The 18676-nt window shown below is 51.6% G+C and overlaps 1 protein-coding gene across 1 annotated transcript; it reads right to left on the bottom strand.

Annotated features, from left to right (window-relative positions):
• Window positions 1-4835: 4835 nt before the first annotated feature.
• Window positions 4836-10814, bottom strand: LOC125447966 (phosphoglycerate mutase 2-like). Its single transcript, XM_059643842.1, has 3 exons — window positions 10301-10814; window positions 7049-7229; window positions 4836-5119 (listed from the first exon to the last, which is right to left on the bottom strand). The coding sequence occupies exons 1-3, from the start codon at window positions 10712-10714 to the stop codon at window positions 4950-4952; spliced, it is 765 nt and encodes a 254-aa protein (XP_059499825.1). The 5' UTR covers window positions 10715-10814; the 3' UTR covers window positions 4836-4949.
• Between the last annotated feature and the right edge of the window lie 7862 nt (window positions 10815-18676).

The raw sequence follows: 18676 nt of genomic DNA, 5'->3' as shown, positions 1-18676 counted from the left end.
TCCTTTCATTCGAGCAGTTTTTGTGTTCGAGTGCAAACCACAATTTGAGCGGGAGGGGCAGTGGTTGTGGGTGAGGAGGCAGGTAGCAAAGAGAGGAATTCCCCACAAGTGCTCTTCTTTTGTTCCTGCTCTTCAATGTGACCCACTGCCTCTTCACCCTGGTATGGCAGCAGTGTGGCCTTTCTGCCAGGAGGTGGCAGTCTCGCACAGGAGATTGGGAGCGTACAACTCAGCATCTCCAGGCTCCCTACCACTGTCGGAGCAATGCATAGGTAATGTTTCATAGAAAGCAGCAACTGCAGATGCTGGAGAATCTGAGATAACAGAGCTGGATGATCACAGCAGGCCAAGCAGCATCAGAGGCACAGGAAGCCTTCCTGATCCTATGTTGTTGTTTGGCCTGCTGTGTTCATCCAGCTCTACACCTTGTTATCTCCAAAAAAAATGATGCTGATTGGTTTGTGTGTCAGTTTAGATTGACTACACCGTTGTAGCAGTGGGACCAATGGGGAACTTGGGGATGCGCTCCCACTGCATGATCCTGGTTCGAGGTGACACAAACTTCCAGTCTCTGGTTTTAATGAATTCCCAGCATAGAAATTGCACAAGAGGTGAGGTGTAGAGGGGGCATGAGCGAGCTCTGGGCAGGTTCAAGGGAATTTTCCACTTGGCTCCCTGTTCTGGCATGAAGCAGCAGGCCAGAGGCGATGGCACTCACAGCTCGGTCATGTGGATTTGGGAAACTGGGCAGCTTAATGTTTCACAAGTTCTTGTGCATTCTCTCGGTTTGTGGCATGTTATTTTGGAACTGGGCTGGATTTAACATGCTTGTACATCTCTTAACACCTATATTTTCTTCTTCATTTTTAAAGAAAACTTTTAAAAATTGTTGGACATCATCCTTTCTCCCATCCAGGCGTGTTTTGTTCAGTTGCGTGTGCTTATTTCCCACAATTCATCAACTTTTAAACATTTCTCTCCCCATTTAGTGCAGCTGTGTACCCACCTTACTGTATCTGAGACACGACTGTAGTTGGCGCTAGGGGAAGGGGGGTGTGTGTGTGTCAATATTATTAAAGCATTAGGATTTCCTGCATTCTGCTTACTGAGGAACAAGTCTGATGAATAAGGGCAGTATAAGTGTGTAACCTAGCTACAGTACTGGTCGAGGTGAGTTTGTCCACACATGTTGTGAAAGGGGCAAAATTCAGTAAAATATAAACTGCTGTTTCTCCCCCTCAAGTGCACTACAGCCCCACTGCCAGGGATAGAAATTCAGGTGCTTAACTAGCAAGAGAAATGAAAAGGTCACGAAGGGTAAAAAACAGAGGTAGGGGGCTGGGCAGGACAGAGGGTTGTTGGGACAATTGTACAATAAAGTCGAGAATAGTGAGAAACAAAAATAAAGTTTCTGGGAAACAAGCTCAGCAGGTCTGGCAGCATCTGTGAGGGGGGGGGGGGCAGAAATCAAGAGTTATGTTTCGGGTCTGGTGATCCTTCTTCAGAACTGATGCTGGAGAGGAAAAGAGACAGTAGGAACTGCAGATGCTGGAGAATCTGAGATAACAAGGTGTAGAGTGGGATGAACACAGTAGGCGAAGCAGCATCAGAGGAGCAGGAAGCTGACGTTTTGGGTCTGGACCCTTCTTCAGAAATAGTACAGGAAAAGGTCAGTTTAAGGAGCGGCACGGTGGCTCAGTGGTTAGCACTGCAGCCTCACAGCGCCAGGGACCCGAGTTCAATTCCAGCCTCGGGTAACTGTCTGTGTGGAGTTTGCACCTTCTCTCTGTGTCTGCGTGGGTTTCCTCCACAGTCCAAAGATGTGCAGGCTAGGTGGATCAGCTATGCTAAATTGCCTGTAGTGTTCAGGGGTTTGTGGGATACTTCAAGGGGCAGTGTTGGGCTGAAGGGCCTGTTTCCACACTGTAGGGAATCTAATGCGCAAGTAATAGGGAAGGGTTGGGAGTAAACGATAGGATAGAGCCAAGAGAAGAGAGTAGTTGGACAGACAGCAGAAATAGTAAGAACCTCCGAATTGGGGTTAAAAAAGCAAAATCAGTTCTTTGGAGGCAGAAAGGGACTGACAGCGTCAGACTATGACTATGACAATGCTCCAGTTTTTCCACACAATTCTCACCGACACATCCAGGCAGAACCTGGCCCCAGCCACTGTGACTGACGTTTTGTACGGGACAAAACACTTCAGAACTGTAGCAATTCAGAGCTTGGTTAAGTGCCACTTAGTGCCCAAGGATAAACAGATGCAAACATAGTTAGGTTCGGTTCAGTCGACTTGTTTAAAAAATAAGCTGGTAGCCTGACACTTATGCTGCCAGAAATCTGGGCAGCCAGCTACTGGCCCCTTGGGCTTCACCTGGTTTTGTTTTCACACTGCCCTGCAAAGTGTGGGAACAGGCTACTTAGCACATCGTCACTCATGCCTGCATTCTCCAGGACTGATCCACCTAACCTGCATGGTTTTGACTGCGTGTGGGGTCTGGCGGGGGGGGGGGGGGGGGGGGGGGGGAAGAGAGAAAGAGACAACTGGAGCACCCGCAGAAAACCCACGCACGCAGGAGGGATAAGGAAACGTACCAGCTCCACTCAGCCTGGGGCTGGAATCAAACCAGAGTCCTTGGGTCAGCAGTGCTAGCCACTGAGTTGCCAATGATTTTGACAAGTTGCAACGTTGTTGTACAGATTTTCTTCCGCAAAACTCAATTTAGATGGCAGTTTCTCTCTCTTTCACACACACTTTTTTAAAATAAAAAGAGAAAGTTAGTAGCTGTGTGGATCACAAGCAGCAAAAGCTCAGTCATCTTTGGTTGAGTGCCATGAAATAGCCAAGTTTTGCACTTAATTTCATGAAAATGGAAACCGTGCACTTGGTGTGTGTGAGAGAAAAGGGCCCACTTGTGCTGAAAATCTGCCAAAAGAACTTGGCTCCTCGAGCGAGAGTGCATTAGCGCCTACGCTATAGGGACTCCTTAGAATATCTCTGACATTTACTGAGGGTGCCTCTGCTCACTTGGGTCACACACGCTGGCTGGGTTTGCAGTGGTTATAAATAGCACTGGAATCTCGATTGAAGTCATTAACAGTTGCACTGTCCCTCTAACAGTAATGTGAGCCTCAGGCGTAAAGAGCAGCAGGAGGAGACCGAGGGGTTTGGGGGGGGGGGGGGGGGCGGAGGAGGAGGGGGTGTGACCTCTTCAGAATGAGAGGCTTGCTCTGAAAGCTGACTTGAGGGGTGGGGCACACAAAGGTCAATAAAGTCAACACTGTAGAGCTCTCCAAAAAGTCTAGCACTGGCTATAATTCCACACTGCGATTAGGGTATTGAATTGCTCTCTGCATCCCAACTTTCAGATTTAAAACAAGTTACTGTTGGGGTTTTATTTGTCGATCTAAATTGGTTAAATACAACAAAAAGGTCAGGATTATTGGGATACATATACCACATTGCAAAGCTTTCAGATTTGCTGAGGGTGACCAGACCCAAAACATGAACTGTTTTTCCCCTTCACTGATGTTGCCAGACCTGCTGAGTTTTTCCAGCAGCTTCAGTGTTTGTGTTCAGGGGAGCCCTACTTCTGGTGAATAGTGGTAGATAAAAATTTATATCATGGCCGCAGTACTGTTAGGGGTTTGTTTGTACACACAGACACCTTGCCTCTGGATGTTGTGAAAAAAAAAAAGAGGGGCAGGAGGAGCAAGGGGGGGGGGGCGCGCGAGGCAAAAATTTAGTAAGAGACAAAGATAATAAAAAGTGTGAAGCTGGATGAACACAGCAGGCCTAGCAGCACCTCAGGAGCACAAAAGCTGACATTTCGGGCCTAGACCCTTCAGAGAGGGGGATTGGGTGAGGGTTCTGGAATAAATAGGGAGAGAGGGGGAGGCAGACCAAAGATGGAGCAACTCATTCTGCTTGGGAACCCTGCAGCCCAATGGTATCAATATGGACTTCAACTTCAAAAATCTCCCCTCACCCCACCGCATCTCAAAACCAGCCCAGTTCTTCCCCTCTCCCCACTGCACCACACAACCAGCCCAGTCTGACTCTGCCTCCCTAACCTGTTCTTCCTCTCACCCATCCCTTCCTCCCACCCCAAGCTGCACCTCCATTTCCTACCTACTAACGTCATCCCACCTCCTTGACCTGTCCGTCATCCCCAGACTGACCTATCCCCTCCCTACCTCCCCCCCCATCTTTTCTCACCATCTTTGGTCCGCCTCCCCCTATTTATTCCAGAACCCTCACCCCATCCCCTTCTCTGATGAAGGGTCTAGGCCCAAAACGTCAGCTTTTGTACTCCTGAGATGCTGCTTGGCCTGCTGTGTTCATCCAACTCCACACTGTTGTCTTGGATTCTCCAGCATCTGCAGTTCCCATTATCACTAGTAAAGACAAACTTGTGTTCTCTCTCTCCCCAGGATAGAAATTCAGGTGCACAGCCAGTAAGGCAAATTGAAGGGAAGAGACGGTGGGGTAGGAGGAGAGGAGAGTGTGGCGAGATACTTCTACAATAAAACCAGGCAGCCAAGTAGAGGAGAGATAGCAAGAATCAGACAGTTGGGAGGGATTTTTTAAAAAAGTTCTTCGCAGGCAGGAGGCTAAAAAGGTCAGACTGTGACAATTCTCAAGATTCTCCCCCCCTGCCCCCTCTCCCCTCCCCCACAGCCCATCTCGGCAGAATTTGACCGTGTGTTAATGTTAACCAGAGGTGTGTAGGTCTTGAACACTTCAGATTGTAGCAATTCAGGTTAGAGTTTTGTTAAGCATCAAATTTAAGCAACAGTTCAGTGGCTGGTGATAAACAGGGACAAAACTGATCTAAACATAGTGCAGTTTAATTTAAAGCGATCAATAAACAGCAACATGGGTTTTAAAAAAAAACTGAGACTTGGCACACTGTCTGAAATCTGGGCAGCTGCTGGCCCCTTGGGGTTCACTTCTTAACCTTGCCTTGTGAAGCCACAGCCTCCATTGCTGCTTTTACAGTCGCCTCATCCCCCAGGAACTTCATGGGGCCAGTTGGCTTCAGGTTAGCATCCAGCTCATAGACAATGGGGATCCCAGTCGGCAGGTTGAGATCCATGATAGCTGCGTCAGACATACCTGAAGGGTGGGGGGAAAGAATTAAAAAGCAGCTATGAAACTCAGGTGGACATTCCTCCTGTTTAAAGGATTAGCTATCACTTGCCACATAGAAACCAGATGTGCAATTTGCTGTCAGCTACACTCACTGGGTAGTTGTCTACATGGCTAAAAGCAGTGAGAGACAGACAACCCTGCGGTACGGGAACAGGCCCTTTAGCACATCAAGTCCCCACCGACCCTCGGAAGCACATTCCACCCCAGAATCACCCCCATAACCCTATCACTGCATTTCTGAGAGAGGCACACTGGGAACAAACATGCCAACTCCCACAGACAGCTGCTCAGGCTGGAATAGAACCCAGGTCCCTGGCACCGTTGGGCAGTGGTGCAAACTCGAGCCACCGTGCTGCCTGCAATCTTTAGATGATGCCAACAGTGGTGGGGGGTGGAAATAGACAGGAGACTCCTTTCTTAAAAAAAGAAAGTTGAGTTGCAAGCAGCAAAAGGCACAAAAAAAAGAAAAAAGTCATCCTTGGTTAAGTGCCATGAAATAATCAGTCACTAAAACCATATCCTTAGTGACTAGAAATCAGCCACTTGTGCTGAAATTTGCTAAAGGGACTTGGCACCTTTAGAGCATGGGTTAGTGCTACACTAATAGTGCCCAGGTCACACAGAGTTAGAGATGGACTCCTTAGAATATCTGACATTTACTGAGGGTGTCTCTGCTCACTTGGGTCACACACTGGCTGGGTTTGCTGTGGTTATTAGTAGCACTGGAATCTCGATTGCTGAGGTGGGGGGGGGGGGGACCTCTAACAGCTGCCGTCAGTAACAGTAAATGTGAGCGTCAGGTTTAAGGAGTGACTGGGGTGGGGAGAAGTGACCTCTCCACAACGAGAGAGAGAGAGAGAGAGAGAGAGAGAGAGAGACTCACTCATGAAAATGGGCCACTAGTGTCACTAGACCTAAAACGTGAACTGACTCCTCTCTCTCACCACTACCAACCCCCGCCCCCCCGACCCAGCCACTTCAAATGCCACCAGACCTGAGCTTTTCTAGCAATTTCTGTTTTGTGTTCCTCATTTACAGTGTCCGCAGTTCTTTCAGTTTGTATTCGGTCCTCTCCTGATTCCAGGGTGGAAACAGAGCCTCCATAACTTGAATGTCAAGTTGTAACCAACACCTCCACACAGCCAGTCACCTAATATCCCTGCTGCTGCATACAGCAAGATTCCACCCTGCCCTGATAGTGGCTTTTAAAAGGGCGAAAGCTTTCAGATAACCCTGGAACACTCATTACCCACTAGTTGTAGACTCGAGTGACCAGCCAGGGTTGAAGAGTCACACCAGGCTTTGAAATGCCAACTGTTTGCCGACATCACTAGCATCTCCGATAACACCTGACCTTCTAGGTAGACAGAAAAGTGTTGGTTCACCTCTGGGGAGGGAGGACCTGTGACCAGGGCTGCCCACTACCAGTGTTTTTCCACCCCAACCCGAATTCAAGCTCGGAGCCTGGCTGGTAATGAAAAGGGTTATTTCCTCAAGGCGAGGTGATAGATGGACTGTTAATCCCAAAACCAAGCTCATGTTCTGGGGACTGGAGTTCGAACCCTGCCATTGCAGATGGGGGGTGGGCAGAATTCAAATTTTGTTTAAAATCTGCAATCTGACATCCTAACGATGGCCATGGATTCACCAGTGGTTATCAGAGAAAGAGAATCCAATCGCTTCCTTTTGGGAAGGGACCTGCCATCCTTACCTGACAGTCTACAGGAGACTCCAGACCTGCAGCAATAAGGTCGACACTCAATGAGGGATGGGCAATGACTGCTGGACTACCATTTCAGTGATACCGACCCTAGTCAAAATGGGCTGCTCATATTGTAATGATGTTTGTTGTGGAAAAGGGAAAAAGGGGACTCCAGTCTCAGAACTGCTTACCCTCCAAGTGCTTGACGATGCCACGCAGGCTGTTGCCATGGGCCGCAATCAGCACCCTCTTGCCCGCCTTGATCTGCGGCACCACCACATCATTCCAGAATGGCAGGGCCCGTGCAATGGTGTCCTTTAGGCTCTCACAGGTTGGCAGCTCACAGGCCTTTAGACCCTCATAGCGACGTGCCTGAGAAATAAAAGAGGAGGCAGGGAAAACCCTCACTTCAACAAAAACAAAATTGATGTCAAAACAAAAGCTATGCCTTCAAAACAAAACTGGGAGAAGGTGTTTGTACAGAACTTCAAATCTGAGCCAAGTACGTTCCAGTGCTCTGCACCAACATCCCAAGAATATACATTCTATTGTTTTATTTGTTCAGGGAACATCATTTTAAGAAAACCCAATGACTTGAATATGTTATAAAAATTTTTTAAAAAGGGACACAGGAACATGGCTAGGCTATTTGCTACCACCCACTGCACCCCGCCACCCCCCTCCCCCAAAACTCCTCCCCAAGCTGGTCCCATGCCATTCGGAGAGATCACGGCCAATCTGCCACCTAACCTCATACAACCACCTCAGGCCCAAAAGCTTGGCTTAACTGAAACAAATCCATCCTCAGACCTCAAACTAACAACTGATGCAGCATCAAGCACTGCTGTTTGTGCAGGAGAGTTCAAAAACCCCTCTCGCTCACAGGCACAGCCCAACATCTCTCCTGGACAGTTTAGCCTTCACGCTCAGACTATATCCCTAGTTCTGGAATCCCCACTGGAGATAATTTGTCCACCCTGGCAGTTCCTCTTTAATGTGTTGGGAAACAAAACAAACAGTCATTTGGCCACACCTTTGTCCTAAATTTAGGAGATACCAAGCCTAATTTGATGAATCTCTAAAAAGGTGCTCTACGGTTTTTAAAAAAAGTCAAAGTTGATCTTCTGCCTCAGCTGTTTCTCTCCCCCTCCCTTGATTCCCTTGCAGACAAAAAGGGTTTACTGGCTTAACTATCAACATATTGAATGGCTGTGTATTCTCAACTCAGAGGCACCAAACGATTCGTACTGGGCAGTGAAGGTGGCTCTCTCAAGAGTCCAACAGGACTCCAATCAGATGGGCTCCAAAGATTGGCAGATGGAGTTTAACTTGGATAAGTGCGAGGAGCTGCATTTTGGAAAGGCAAATCAGGGCAGGACTGATACATTTCATGGGAGAGCTCTGGGAAATGTTCCCAGACAGACCTCAGGGTGCAGTGCCAGTCATAGGTAGAGAACGTGATCGAAGGTGCTTGGCATGGTTGCTTTCACTGGTCAGTGCATGAGTGTAGCACTTGGGACGTCATGTTATGGCTGTATGGGACATTGATGAGGCCACTTTTGGAATACGGCATTCAATTCTGCTCTCCCTGCTTTGGAAAGGATGTTGTGCAACTTGAAAGGGTTCAGAAAAGATTTACGAGAACGTTGCCAGAGCTGGAGGGTTTGAGCGACGGAGAGGCTGAATAGGCTGGAGCTATTTCCCCTGCAGCATCAGAGGCAGAGGGGTGACCTTAGAGGTTTAAGGAACCATGAGGGACACAGTTAGGGGTAAATAGACAAGGTCTTCCCCACCACTCACAGCTTTCCCCCCCCAACACCCCAACTTTGGGTAAAAACTCTGTAGGTTTGGACTTTTAAGGTGAAAGGGGAAACAGTTAAAAGGGACCCGAGGGGCAGCTTTTTCCACTGAGGGTGATGTGTGCATGGAACGAGCTGCCAGAGAAATTGATGGAGGCTGATGACAATTACAACATTTACAAAGGCTTCTGGACGGATACATGAATAGGAAGGGGTAGAGGGATTTAAAAAATAAATCAGACAAATGTTCGGAATCAGGACGAGGTGAGATTGGGATACCTGGTCGGCACAGATGAGTTAGACCAAAGGGTCTCTGTTTCCGTTATTCTGTAACTGACTAAACTCAAGCTCTGCCATAAATCAATCTTGTTAAAGAGATTAATATCACATCTTACAGAAGAGAAAAAGAAGTTAAAAAACACAGGATTGGGACAGCAATGAGTGTATGGTCAATATGGATAAGATTGTTCGGTGGCAGGGGGGGAAATGGGGGCTGCAGTGCAGTTGGGGGTGGGAGGTAGTGTTCGGAGCAAGAGGGCATTTTCAAATCAGATATGGGAGCAGGAGATTTATGCCAAAGGCCAAAGAATTCTCTGAAAACCTCCTGAGATGCAGAACGTTTGAGGTTAAAATTCCCTGCAGAAATCTCAAGGGAACAAATGCCAGCAAGTAGCCCTATTTACCACCCCAGGCTGATTCTATAAGGAAGTACTCTGCCAGCAATGAGTTTTGAGAGGGCCAGTTCCACATCTGTTGCTTCAGTTGTGGACAGAGAAAACAGAGAGGGATGAAATGGGATGGGCAAATAAAAAAAGTTGACTCAGAGTGGCTGATTCACAGGATGTGGTGCACAAGATCTTCCACTCCATTTACTCAGTGAGAGAGACAAGAGGGAATGCGTGGAGGATTGAGAGAAACTGCACGTCTCACTGAAATGGGGGGAGGAGGAAAAAGAACAGACTTAAAAACGTGGAGACGCTCAGTGAAAGACCCTGCCCGGAACTGGATTTAAAATGCTACGTCTTCCTCAAGGAGGCAGTAAGCAGCATTGGGAAACACATGCAGAAAACAAAAAACCATCCAGTAGAACAAAGGGTCTGCACCAGATAATCCCAGTGACGCAGGAGCAAATATCTCCTTAGTATCCCATCAGTTTGGGTGGGCAGATAGTCCACGACCATCTCTCACCTCCTGATTTCTGCCCACTCCACCAGCCAGGTCCCATCCAAGCTCATTTAACCCCACAAACCCTTCCCATCCAGTCTATCACCACTCCAACCTGCTAAAAGGCAGGTATTAGTGACAGGGGCTTTTATGGGCACCCCACCCACCACCTTCCACCACAGGCACCCCACGTTCACATTAGCAGTGAGCTCTGATTACTTGCTCATCTTGTCCTGCCTGGGGCCAGAAGAGGGGAATCTCAGACTACTCACACACCTTTACCCCCCTGTGGGGGGGGGGGGGAAGATCTCAGACTACTCGCTCACCTTTACCCCACTGTGAGGGAGAGGGGATCTCTCAGACTACTCACTCACCTTTACCCACCTGTAGGGGAGTGGGTTCTCTTAGACTACTCACTGACCTTTACCCCCCTGTTGGGTGGCGGGGGGGGGGGGGGAATCTCTCAGACTACTCGCTCACCTTGCTGATAGTGCTGTGGTACGGGTGCTCGGCGTCCATGGGGGGCGGCGGGATGTCGAACGACCTCCTCCAGACGCGGACCTGCTCCTCCCCGTGGCGAGCGGCGGTCTCCGCCTTGTTGAGGCCGGTCAGGGCGCCGTAGTGCCGCTCGTTGAGGCGCCAGGAGCGGGTGACGGGCAGCCACATCTGGTCGGTGGTGTCCAGGATGATCCAGAGGGTGCGGATGGCCCTCCGCAGCACCGAGGTGTAGCAGCAGTCGAACAGGTAGCCGGCATCCCGCAGGGCCTCGGCCCCCCGCTGCGCCTCGCCGACCCCCTTCTCGCTCAGCTCCGCGTCGAACCAGCCGCAGAAGCGGTTCTCCTGGTTCCAGGTGCTCTCGCCGTGCCGCACCAGCACCAGGCGGTGACACGCCATCGCCGCAACGGAGACCGGGTCCGACTCAGGCGCCGCTCCGCAGGCCGCGCCCACCCCACCGACTCGCCCTTATACCGGCCCCGCCGTCGGGGGGGGAGGGGCTCGGGGCGGGGCTCCGGGTGGGTGGGGCGGGGCTACAGGTGGGGGGGGCGGGGATCACGGGGGGGTGTGGGTGGGCTCATGGTTAGGGGAGGGGCTCCGGTGGATGGGGCGGGGCTCAGGGGATGGGCCGGTGCTCATGGGCTGTGTTGGCGGGGGGGGGCCGCAGGGTAAGGGAGCGGGGCTCAGGGGACAGAGGTGTGGCTCAGGAGCGAGGGGGAGGAGCTCAGTGGGAGGAGGGGAGGTGCTGACGGGGAGGGGGCGGGGCTCAGTGAAAGCAGGGTTGGGCTCAGGGGAGGTGGAATGGGCTAAAGGGGAGGAGCTCAGTGGGAAGAGGGGTGGGGCTCACAGTGAGAGGGAGGGGCTCATTGGGAGTGGGGTGTGGCTCAGGGGGAGGAGGAGGAGCTCAATGGGAGGTGGGGAGGGGCTCATGGGGAGAGGGAGGGGCTCAGTGGGAGGGGGGTGTGGCTCAGGGGGAGGGGCCAGGCAGAGAGGGGTGGGGCTCATGAGGAAAGTGTGGGAATCAGAGTAGAGTTTTGGGGGCCTCAGGGTTGCCTTACGGGCTCAGGGTAGGGGAGGGGCTCAGGGCAGAGGGGTGGGTCTCAAGGGGAGTGGGGTGGGGATCAGAGGGTGCGGGTGGGGCTCATGGGGAGGAGGTTGATGCTCAAGGGGAGGGGCTCAGGGGAGAGGATGGTGAGCGGGGGAGGCACCCAGGGCAGACGGGATGGGTTCAGGGCTAGCGGGTGGGCCTCACGGGGAGAAGGGAGAAGGCAAGGGAAGATGGTGGGGCTAAGGGGTGAGGGAGCGAGGCTGTGATGAGCGGGGGAGTGGTTGTTGGGGTGGGGGGTGGTGAAGAAAAGGGGAGATGGTTGAGCGGAAGGGACTCAGGGGCGGACCTTTTGGGGAAGGGCAGGGCACAGTGGTGAGGTGAGGTGAGGGGCTTAGGGCCTGGGGGTGGGGCTCAGGGTCGGAGCTCAGGTCACGGGTCTGTGACTCGGAAAGCCAAGTCCTCAAGGCCACGATGGCGAGAGAAGAGGGGAGGGGGAAAAGGAGGGTGGGAGATGTGAAGGAATGAGGCATGCAGGAGGGAGGATGATGGGGGGAATAAGGGAGGGGAAATAAGGGAGGGAGGAGGATGATGGAGGGGGTAATAAGGGAGTGAGGGGATGATGGAAGGGCTAATAAGGGAGGGAGGAGGATGTTGGTGGGGAATAAGGGATGGAGGGAGAATGATGGAGGGAGGAATAAAGGAGGGAGGGAGAATGATGGAGGGGGGAATAAGGGAGGGAGGGGAATGATGGAAGGGCTAATAAGGGAGGGAGGAGGATGTTGGGGGGGAATAAGGGAGTGAGGGAGAATAATGGAGGGGGAATAAAGGAGGGAGGAGGGAGGACGGAGGGGGAATAAGGTAAGGGATGGAGGGAGTATGTTGGCGGATTAATAAGGGAGGGAGGATGATGGAGGGGGGCATAAGGGAGGGAGGGAGAATGATGGAGGGGGGATTAAGGGAGGGAGGGAGGGAAATGATGGAAGGGCTAATAAGGGAGGGAGGAGGATGTTGGGGGGGATAATGGAGGGAGGGATGATGATGGAGGGGGAATAAGGGAGGGAGGGGGAATAAAGGAGGGAGGAAGGAGGACCGAGGGGGAATAAGGGAGGGAGGGAGGATGATGGAGTGGGGAATAAGGGAGGGAGGATGATGGAGGGGCTAATAAAGGAGGGAGGAGGATGAAGGAGGGTGGAGTAAGGGAGGGAGGGAGGATGTTGGAGGGGTAATAAGGGAGGGAGGGAGGACGATGGAAAGGGGAATAAGGGAGGGAGGATGATGGAGGGGGTATTAAGGAAGGGGGGATGAAGGAGGGGGGAATAATGGAGTGAGGGAGGATGATGGAGGGGAGAATAAGGGACAGAGGGAGGATGATGGAGGGGGTATTAAGGGAGGGAGGATGATGGAGGGAGAATAAGGGAGGGAGGGAGGGAAAATAATGGAGGGCGGAATAAAGGAGGGAGGGAGGATGGGGGGGAATAAGGGAGGATGTTGGAGGGGTAATAAGGGAGGGAGGGAGGATGATGGGGCAGAATAAGAAAGGGAGGGGTTTTTAAGGAGGGGTAATAAGTAAGGGAGGGGGTTGAAGGAGGGGGAATAAGGAGGGAGGGGGGATAAAGGAGGAGAGGCAGAGTGAGATGGGGTAGGTTGAAGAGAGGAGGTGGTCACTGGAATGGGGAGTGGGGGTGAGAGCGTTAGAGGGACAGGAGGGCAGGCAGGGAGAGGGAGTGAAGCAGGAGTTGGAGGGAGGTATGTGGAATGGACAGAGGTAGGGAGGGGGTGAGGAGTGAGGGGATGGAGTGAGTTGGGGTGGAGATAGAGTGTGATAACAATTGGGGCGATAGATGATGCGAATGAGGAGGGAGGGAGGAATGGGTGGGAGGGATACAGGAGGAGGAGGGCTCGGGAGACATAATGGGAGAGATCGGGTGAGAGGAAAGGGGGAGGTAGATTAGGGATGAGAGGAGAAGGGGTTGTGAGAGATAGAGGGGAGAGAGGAAGTGGGAAAATGCAGGGAGAGAGGGAGAGGAAGGGATGGGCAAGTTGAGGAGGGCACATGGGGGAGGAGGAAGGGAGAGTGCTGGGAGAGAGGGCAAGTTGAAGAAGGGAGAGGAGGGGTAAGTGTGGAGAGAGAGGGAGAGGGGACAGGAGGGGTGGGGAAAGGAGGATGTTCATTGTGGTGGTGTGAATGTTATTGCCACTCATCGGCCTGAGTCTGGATGTTGCCCGGATCATGTGGCATTTGGACATGGGATGCTTCAGTATCTGAGGAGTTGCGAATGGTGCTGAACATTGTGCAAACATCCCCCACTTCTGACCTTATGATGGAGGGAAGGTCATCGATGAAGCAGCTGAAGATGGTTGGGCCTAGGACACCACCCTGAGGAACTCCTGCAGAGATGTCCTGGAGCTGAAATAACTGAGCCCCAACAACCATGACCATCTTCCAGCATGTCCGGTATGACTCCAACCAGTGAAGAGTTTCCCCCTGATGCCCATTGATAACTCCTTGTGAGACTGACTGGATTACAGAGATAACAAGGTGTGAAGCTGGATGAATGCAGCAGGCCGGGCAGCATCAGAGGAGCGGGAAAGTTGACGTTTCGGGTCGAGACCCTATCTCAGATTCTCCAGCATCGGAAGTTACAGTCTGCTTTCTGGGCTCATTCCTGTGCTGTGTTTTGAAGTTTATAATTTCCCAGTCCTTTGGCACCACCTCTACATCAGAGGACGGGAAATGTCTGGCCAGTAGTTTTGCAGTTTCTAACTTGACTTCCTTTAGGATCTCACCCAGTCCTTCAATTATCGGCAGCCCATCTAATCCCTCCTTTCTATCAGACATTCTCCAGTCCAGCCTAATTCCTTTTTTGCTGCTGGCACGATTCCTGTTTCTCTCTCTCTTTCTCCGCCAGACCCCAGTTCTGCCAGAGGAGGGAACTCTTTGCTCGGAAAGTGGCGAATCTTTGGAATTTTCAATCTCAAGGGAGCCGCGCCATAACATTCCACAAAGAATGCTCGAGGCAGAGCTTGTCTAATGCTGGATTGGTGGGGAATGGAAAGCCTTGGGGAGCGGGGAGTGGGCAAAGGATTGAGGTTCCGATGATCTTATTAAGGAAATGCTCCCGTTTCTCCACCCTCCGATCTCCCTCACACTCAAACTGGGCTGTGCTTCTCCAGCCGTTCTCTTGGCTTTTCCTGTTCCTACCCACCGAGCTGGCCCCTTCTGATGGGAAACAGATCAGCCATGAATCCCAAGTAATCCTGTTCCATTTTTATTTGCAATTCCTGGGAGATGGATTATAAGGAGTCAATAGAATAGTGTCTCTCTCTCTCTCTCTCTCTCTCTCTCTCTCCCTCTCTCAAACGTGTCATATGCCTATAACTTAGAACTTCTGACCATATCTTTAGGCTCTTGTGATAAGACCATAAGATATCCAGGGAAAATTGAGGCTTCTTCTGGAGCACTGTGCCCAGTTCTGGTCACCCTGTCATCAGAAGGATATTATTAAACTGGAGAGGGCTCAGAAGATATTTACCAGGATATTGTCAGGAATGGAGGGCTTGAGGTAGAAGGAGAGTTGTAGAGTAATACAGCAAGGAAACAGGCCCTTCAATCCAGCCTGTCCAAGCTGACCGGATATCCTAAACTGATCCCGTCCCATTTACCAGCCTTTGGCCCATATCCCTCTAAACCCTTCCTATCCATGTCCCCATCCAGATGCCTTTTAAATGCTGTCTCTGTACCAGCCCCCACCCCTTCCTCTGGCAGCTCATTCCATACACGCACCACCCTCTGTGTGAAAATGTTGCCCCTCAGGTCTCTTTTCCCCCTCTCACCTTAAACCTATGCCCCTCTAGTTTTTGAGTACCCCACCCTGGGGAAAAGACCTTATCTATTTATGTCTATCCATGCCCCTCAATGATGTTAAAAACCTCTATAAGATCACCCCCTCAGCCTCTGACCCTTCAGGGAAAATAGCCCCAGCCTCTCCCTGTAACTCAAACCCTGGCAACGTCCTTATTAATCTTTTCTAAACCCTTTCCAGTTTCACAACATCCTTCCTGTAGCAGAGAGACCAGAATTGAACGCAGTATTCTGAAAGCAGTCTAATCAATGTCCCGTACAGCCACAACATGACCCTCCCAGCTCCCTATACTCGACTCACTGACCAATAAAGGCGAGTGTACCGAGCACCTTCTTCGCCGCCCTGTCTACCTGCGACTCCACTTTTAAGGAGCTATGACCCCTGCACCCAAGGTCTCTTTGTTGAGCAACACTCCCCACCTTACCATTCAGTGTATAAGTCCTGCCCGGCTTTCCCATTCTCAAAATGCTGCACCTCACGTTCATCTAAATCAAACCCCTCAGCCCATCTGATCGAGGTCCCATTGTACTCTGAGGTAACCTTCTTCGCTGTCCTCCACAACCTCCAATTTCAGCGACATTTGCAAACTCACTAACCGCACCTCCTCTGTTCACATCCACATCGCTCATATAAATGACGAAAGGCAGCAGGCCCAGCACCGATCCTTGTGGCACACCGCTGGTCACAGGCCTCCAGTCAGAAAAGCAACCCTCCACCATCACCCTCCATCTCCTACCTTTGAGCCAGTTCTGAATCCAACTAGTATGCTAACTAGTCTACCATGAGGAACCTTGTCGAACATCTTACTGAAGTCCATAGGGATCACGTCCACTGCTCTGGTCTCAACACTCTCCATTACTTCTTCAAAAAAATGCTGAGACACAACTTCCCATGCATGAAGTCATGTCGACTGTCCCTAATCAGCCCTTGGCTTCCCAAATACATGGATATCCTGCCCCTTGGGATTCCACCCAACAACTTACCCTTCACCGATGTTAGGCTAACCAGTCTATAGTTCCCTGGCTTTTCCTTACCACAGGCGCACTGGGAGGGCTGAGACCTCTTCCACTGGAGCACAGGAAGTTGAGGGGGTGACCTTATAGAGGTTTATAAAACCATGAGAGGTACAGATAAGGTGGATGGCAGGTGTGCTTTCCCTTGGGGGTGCTGGGGGAATTCAAGACAAGGGGGCATATTTTTAAAGTGAGGGGACAGAGATTTGAAGAAGATAATTATTATTTTTACACAGACAGCGGTCCGTGTGTGGAATGAGCTTCCAGAGAAGCGGTGGACGGGGGTACAGTTACAACATACAAAAGACATTTGGATAAATACATGAATAGGAAAGGTTTGCGGGGATATGGGCCGGGAGCTGGCAGGTGGGGGCTAGTTTAGTTTGGGATTATGGTTGGGCCGAAGGGCTAGTTTCTGTGCCATGTGACTCTCTGAGCAGGTTTGGTGAGATTTTGTTTGAACGGGGCTATGGAAGCTTGATCTAAAGAGGGATGTGGGTCTTTGAAAAGATCGCTCGAGTTCTTGATGGGCATCCAATGTGATTGAGAGGCCGCGCCTCTGACTCTGAGTGTCTGGCACTCTGCCAACGCCCTCATTGTGGTATGAGGCCGCAATATGAAATGGGAGCCCTGGAGGCGGATGGGGTTTCCGAAGCAGGGAAAATCCGACAGATTTCCCATTCATCTCCATGCTGCCACTCCGGCCGAGATCAGGGCACCACGCCGGTGTTAAATTTGGGCCCGGAATCTCAAACCGTCATGGGAAGAAGCCTGTACTCCTAGGCCTCTCCTCTGCATGCTACGCTACGATGCGGGTGGCTAAGGAGGGCCTGTACGGGGCAGGCACGGTGGCCCAGTGTTTAGCACAGGTGCCTCACAGTTCCAGGGGCCCGGGTTCAATCCCACCTTCGGGTGACTGTTCATGGAGAAATTGAATATTCTCCCTGTGTCTGTGTGGGTTTCCTCCTGCAGCCCAAAGATGTGCAGGTTAGGGTGGATTGGCCATGCTAAATTACCCATAGTGCCCAGGGATGTGTAGGTTAGGTGGATTGGCCATGCTAAATTACCCATAGTGCCCAGGGATGTGCAGGTTAGGGTGGATTGTCCGTGCTAAATTACCCATAGTGCCCAGGGATGTGTAGGTTATGGTGGATTGGCCATGCTAAATTACCCATAGTGCCCAGGGATGTGCAGGTTGGGGTGGATTGTCATGGGGAATGCAGGGTTACTGTGATAGGATAGAGTATGGTAGGGGGATTGAGATGCTCTTTGGAGGGTGGTTGTGAACTTGATGGGCTGAATGGCCCCCTTCCGCGCTGTAGCTCTGGAGAGAAGGGTTGAGAGCGCACGTGCCCTGGCACGATTGCTATGTGGTGCCACTGCCTGACCTTCCCCCGAGTGTGAGGCAACAGGAGTGCCCCCCACCCCCGCCACGGTCATGGTGGGTTCAGATCGCCAAGCCTGTGCCCATGCAGCTCTGTGGTATCGCCCTCATTTTGAGACAGTAGGAACTGCAGATGCTAGAGCCTGAGATAACAAAGTGTGAAGCTGGATGAACACAGCAGGCCAAGCAGCATCTCAGGAGCACAAAAGCTGACGTTTCAGGCCTGGACCCTTCATCAGAGAAAACATTTGGTTTTGCTGCTCTAATACTGAAGGGGGCCAGGGGGGGGAGCTCTTAGCCCATAGCATGCGTTGAGTTGAACGTCAAGTTGGTGTCAGGGTCAGACTGGGTCCTGGCTCACGCCCCACTCCTGGTCATTGGACAGAGCAGAGTGCACACAACGATTCCTGTTTCAAGGGACACAGGTTTTAAGGCAATTGGCGCCAGAAGCAGTGGTACCAATGAAAGGGGGAGCCTCTGTCCGAATGTTTCAGCAGAGGCTTCCAACAGGCCTTCCAAAGGAGGCCGCGTCTCCTTCCAGCCCGTGCTCGCACTCGCCACCCACCGCAAACAGATGTTCACCATCTCTCTTCCTCCTCTCGCCGAGCGCTCGGATGTGCGGGGGCGCAGGATGTTGAGGGGCAGACGCCAGAGGACGCTTCCTTTCCGTTACCTCGCGGAAGCTGGCCAGCAGTGGACCCCGCGTTCAGTCGGCCTCCCCCTCCCTCCCTCCCACACACACACACACACCCTGCGCTTCCAGTTTCTCAGAGCCTTTCTGCCTGTGTATCAAGCCGCCACCACAAAACCCACGGAGCCTGCATCCTCTTTACCATTCCCTCTGCTGACAGCACTGAGTCGCTTCAAAGGCGAAGCTGTGCATTTCCATAGCACCTGCTGTGGCCAGAAGCCCCACCCAACAGTGTCACAGTCATGCAGCGGGGCAAACAGGCCCTTCGGCCCGACTCATCCATTCCCAAGCTAAACTAAGCCCGTGTGCCTGAGTTTGGCTCGTTTCCCATCAAACCTCTCCTATTCATGTACCTCTAAAGT

Source organism: Stegostoma tigrinum, unplaced genomic scaffold (assembly GCF_030684315.1).
Source record: "Stegostoma tigrinum isolate sSteTig4 unplaced genomic scaffold, sSteTig4.hap1 scaffold_291, whole genome shotgun sequence".
Classification (NCBI taxonomy): domain Eukaryota; kingdom Metazoa; phylum Chordata; class Chondrichthyes; order Orectolobiformes; family Stegostomatidae; genus Stegostoma; species Stegostoma tigrinum.
Note: the sequence above shows the minus strand (reverse complement) of the source record. Positions and strands in the feature narration are given on the sequence as shown.

Excerpts from the sequence above, each read along its gene's own strand:
- LOC125447966 (XM_059643842.1), bottom strand. The coding sequence starts at position 10,714 with ATGGCGTGTCACCGCCTGGTGCTGGTGCGGCACGGCGAGAGCACCTGG. Across the intron at positions 7,230-10,300 it reads ACCACAGCACTATCAGCAAG|GCACGTCGCTATGAGGGTCT; the intron begins GTGAGCGAGTAG and ends TTTATTTCTCAG. Across the intron at positions 5,120-7,048 it reads CATCGTCAAGCACTTGGAGG|GTATGTCTGACGCAGCTATC; the intron begins GTAAGCAGTTCT and ends CCCACCCTTCAG.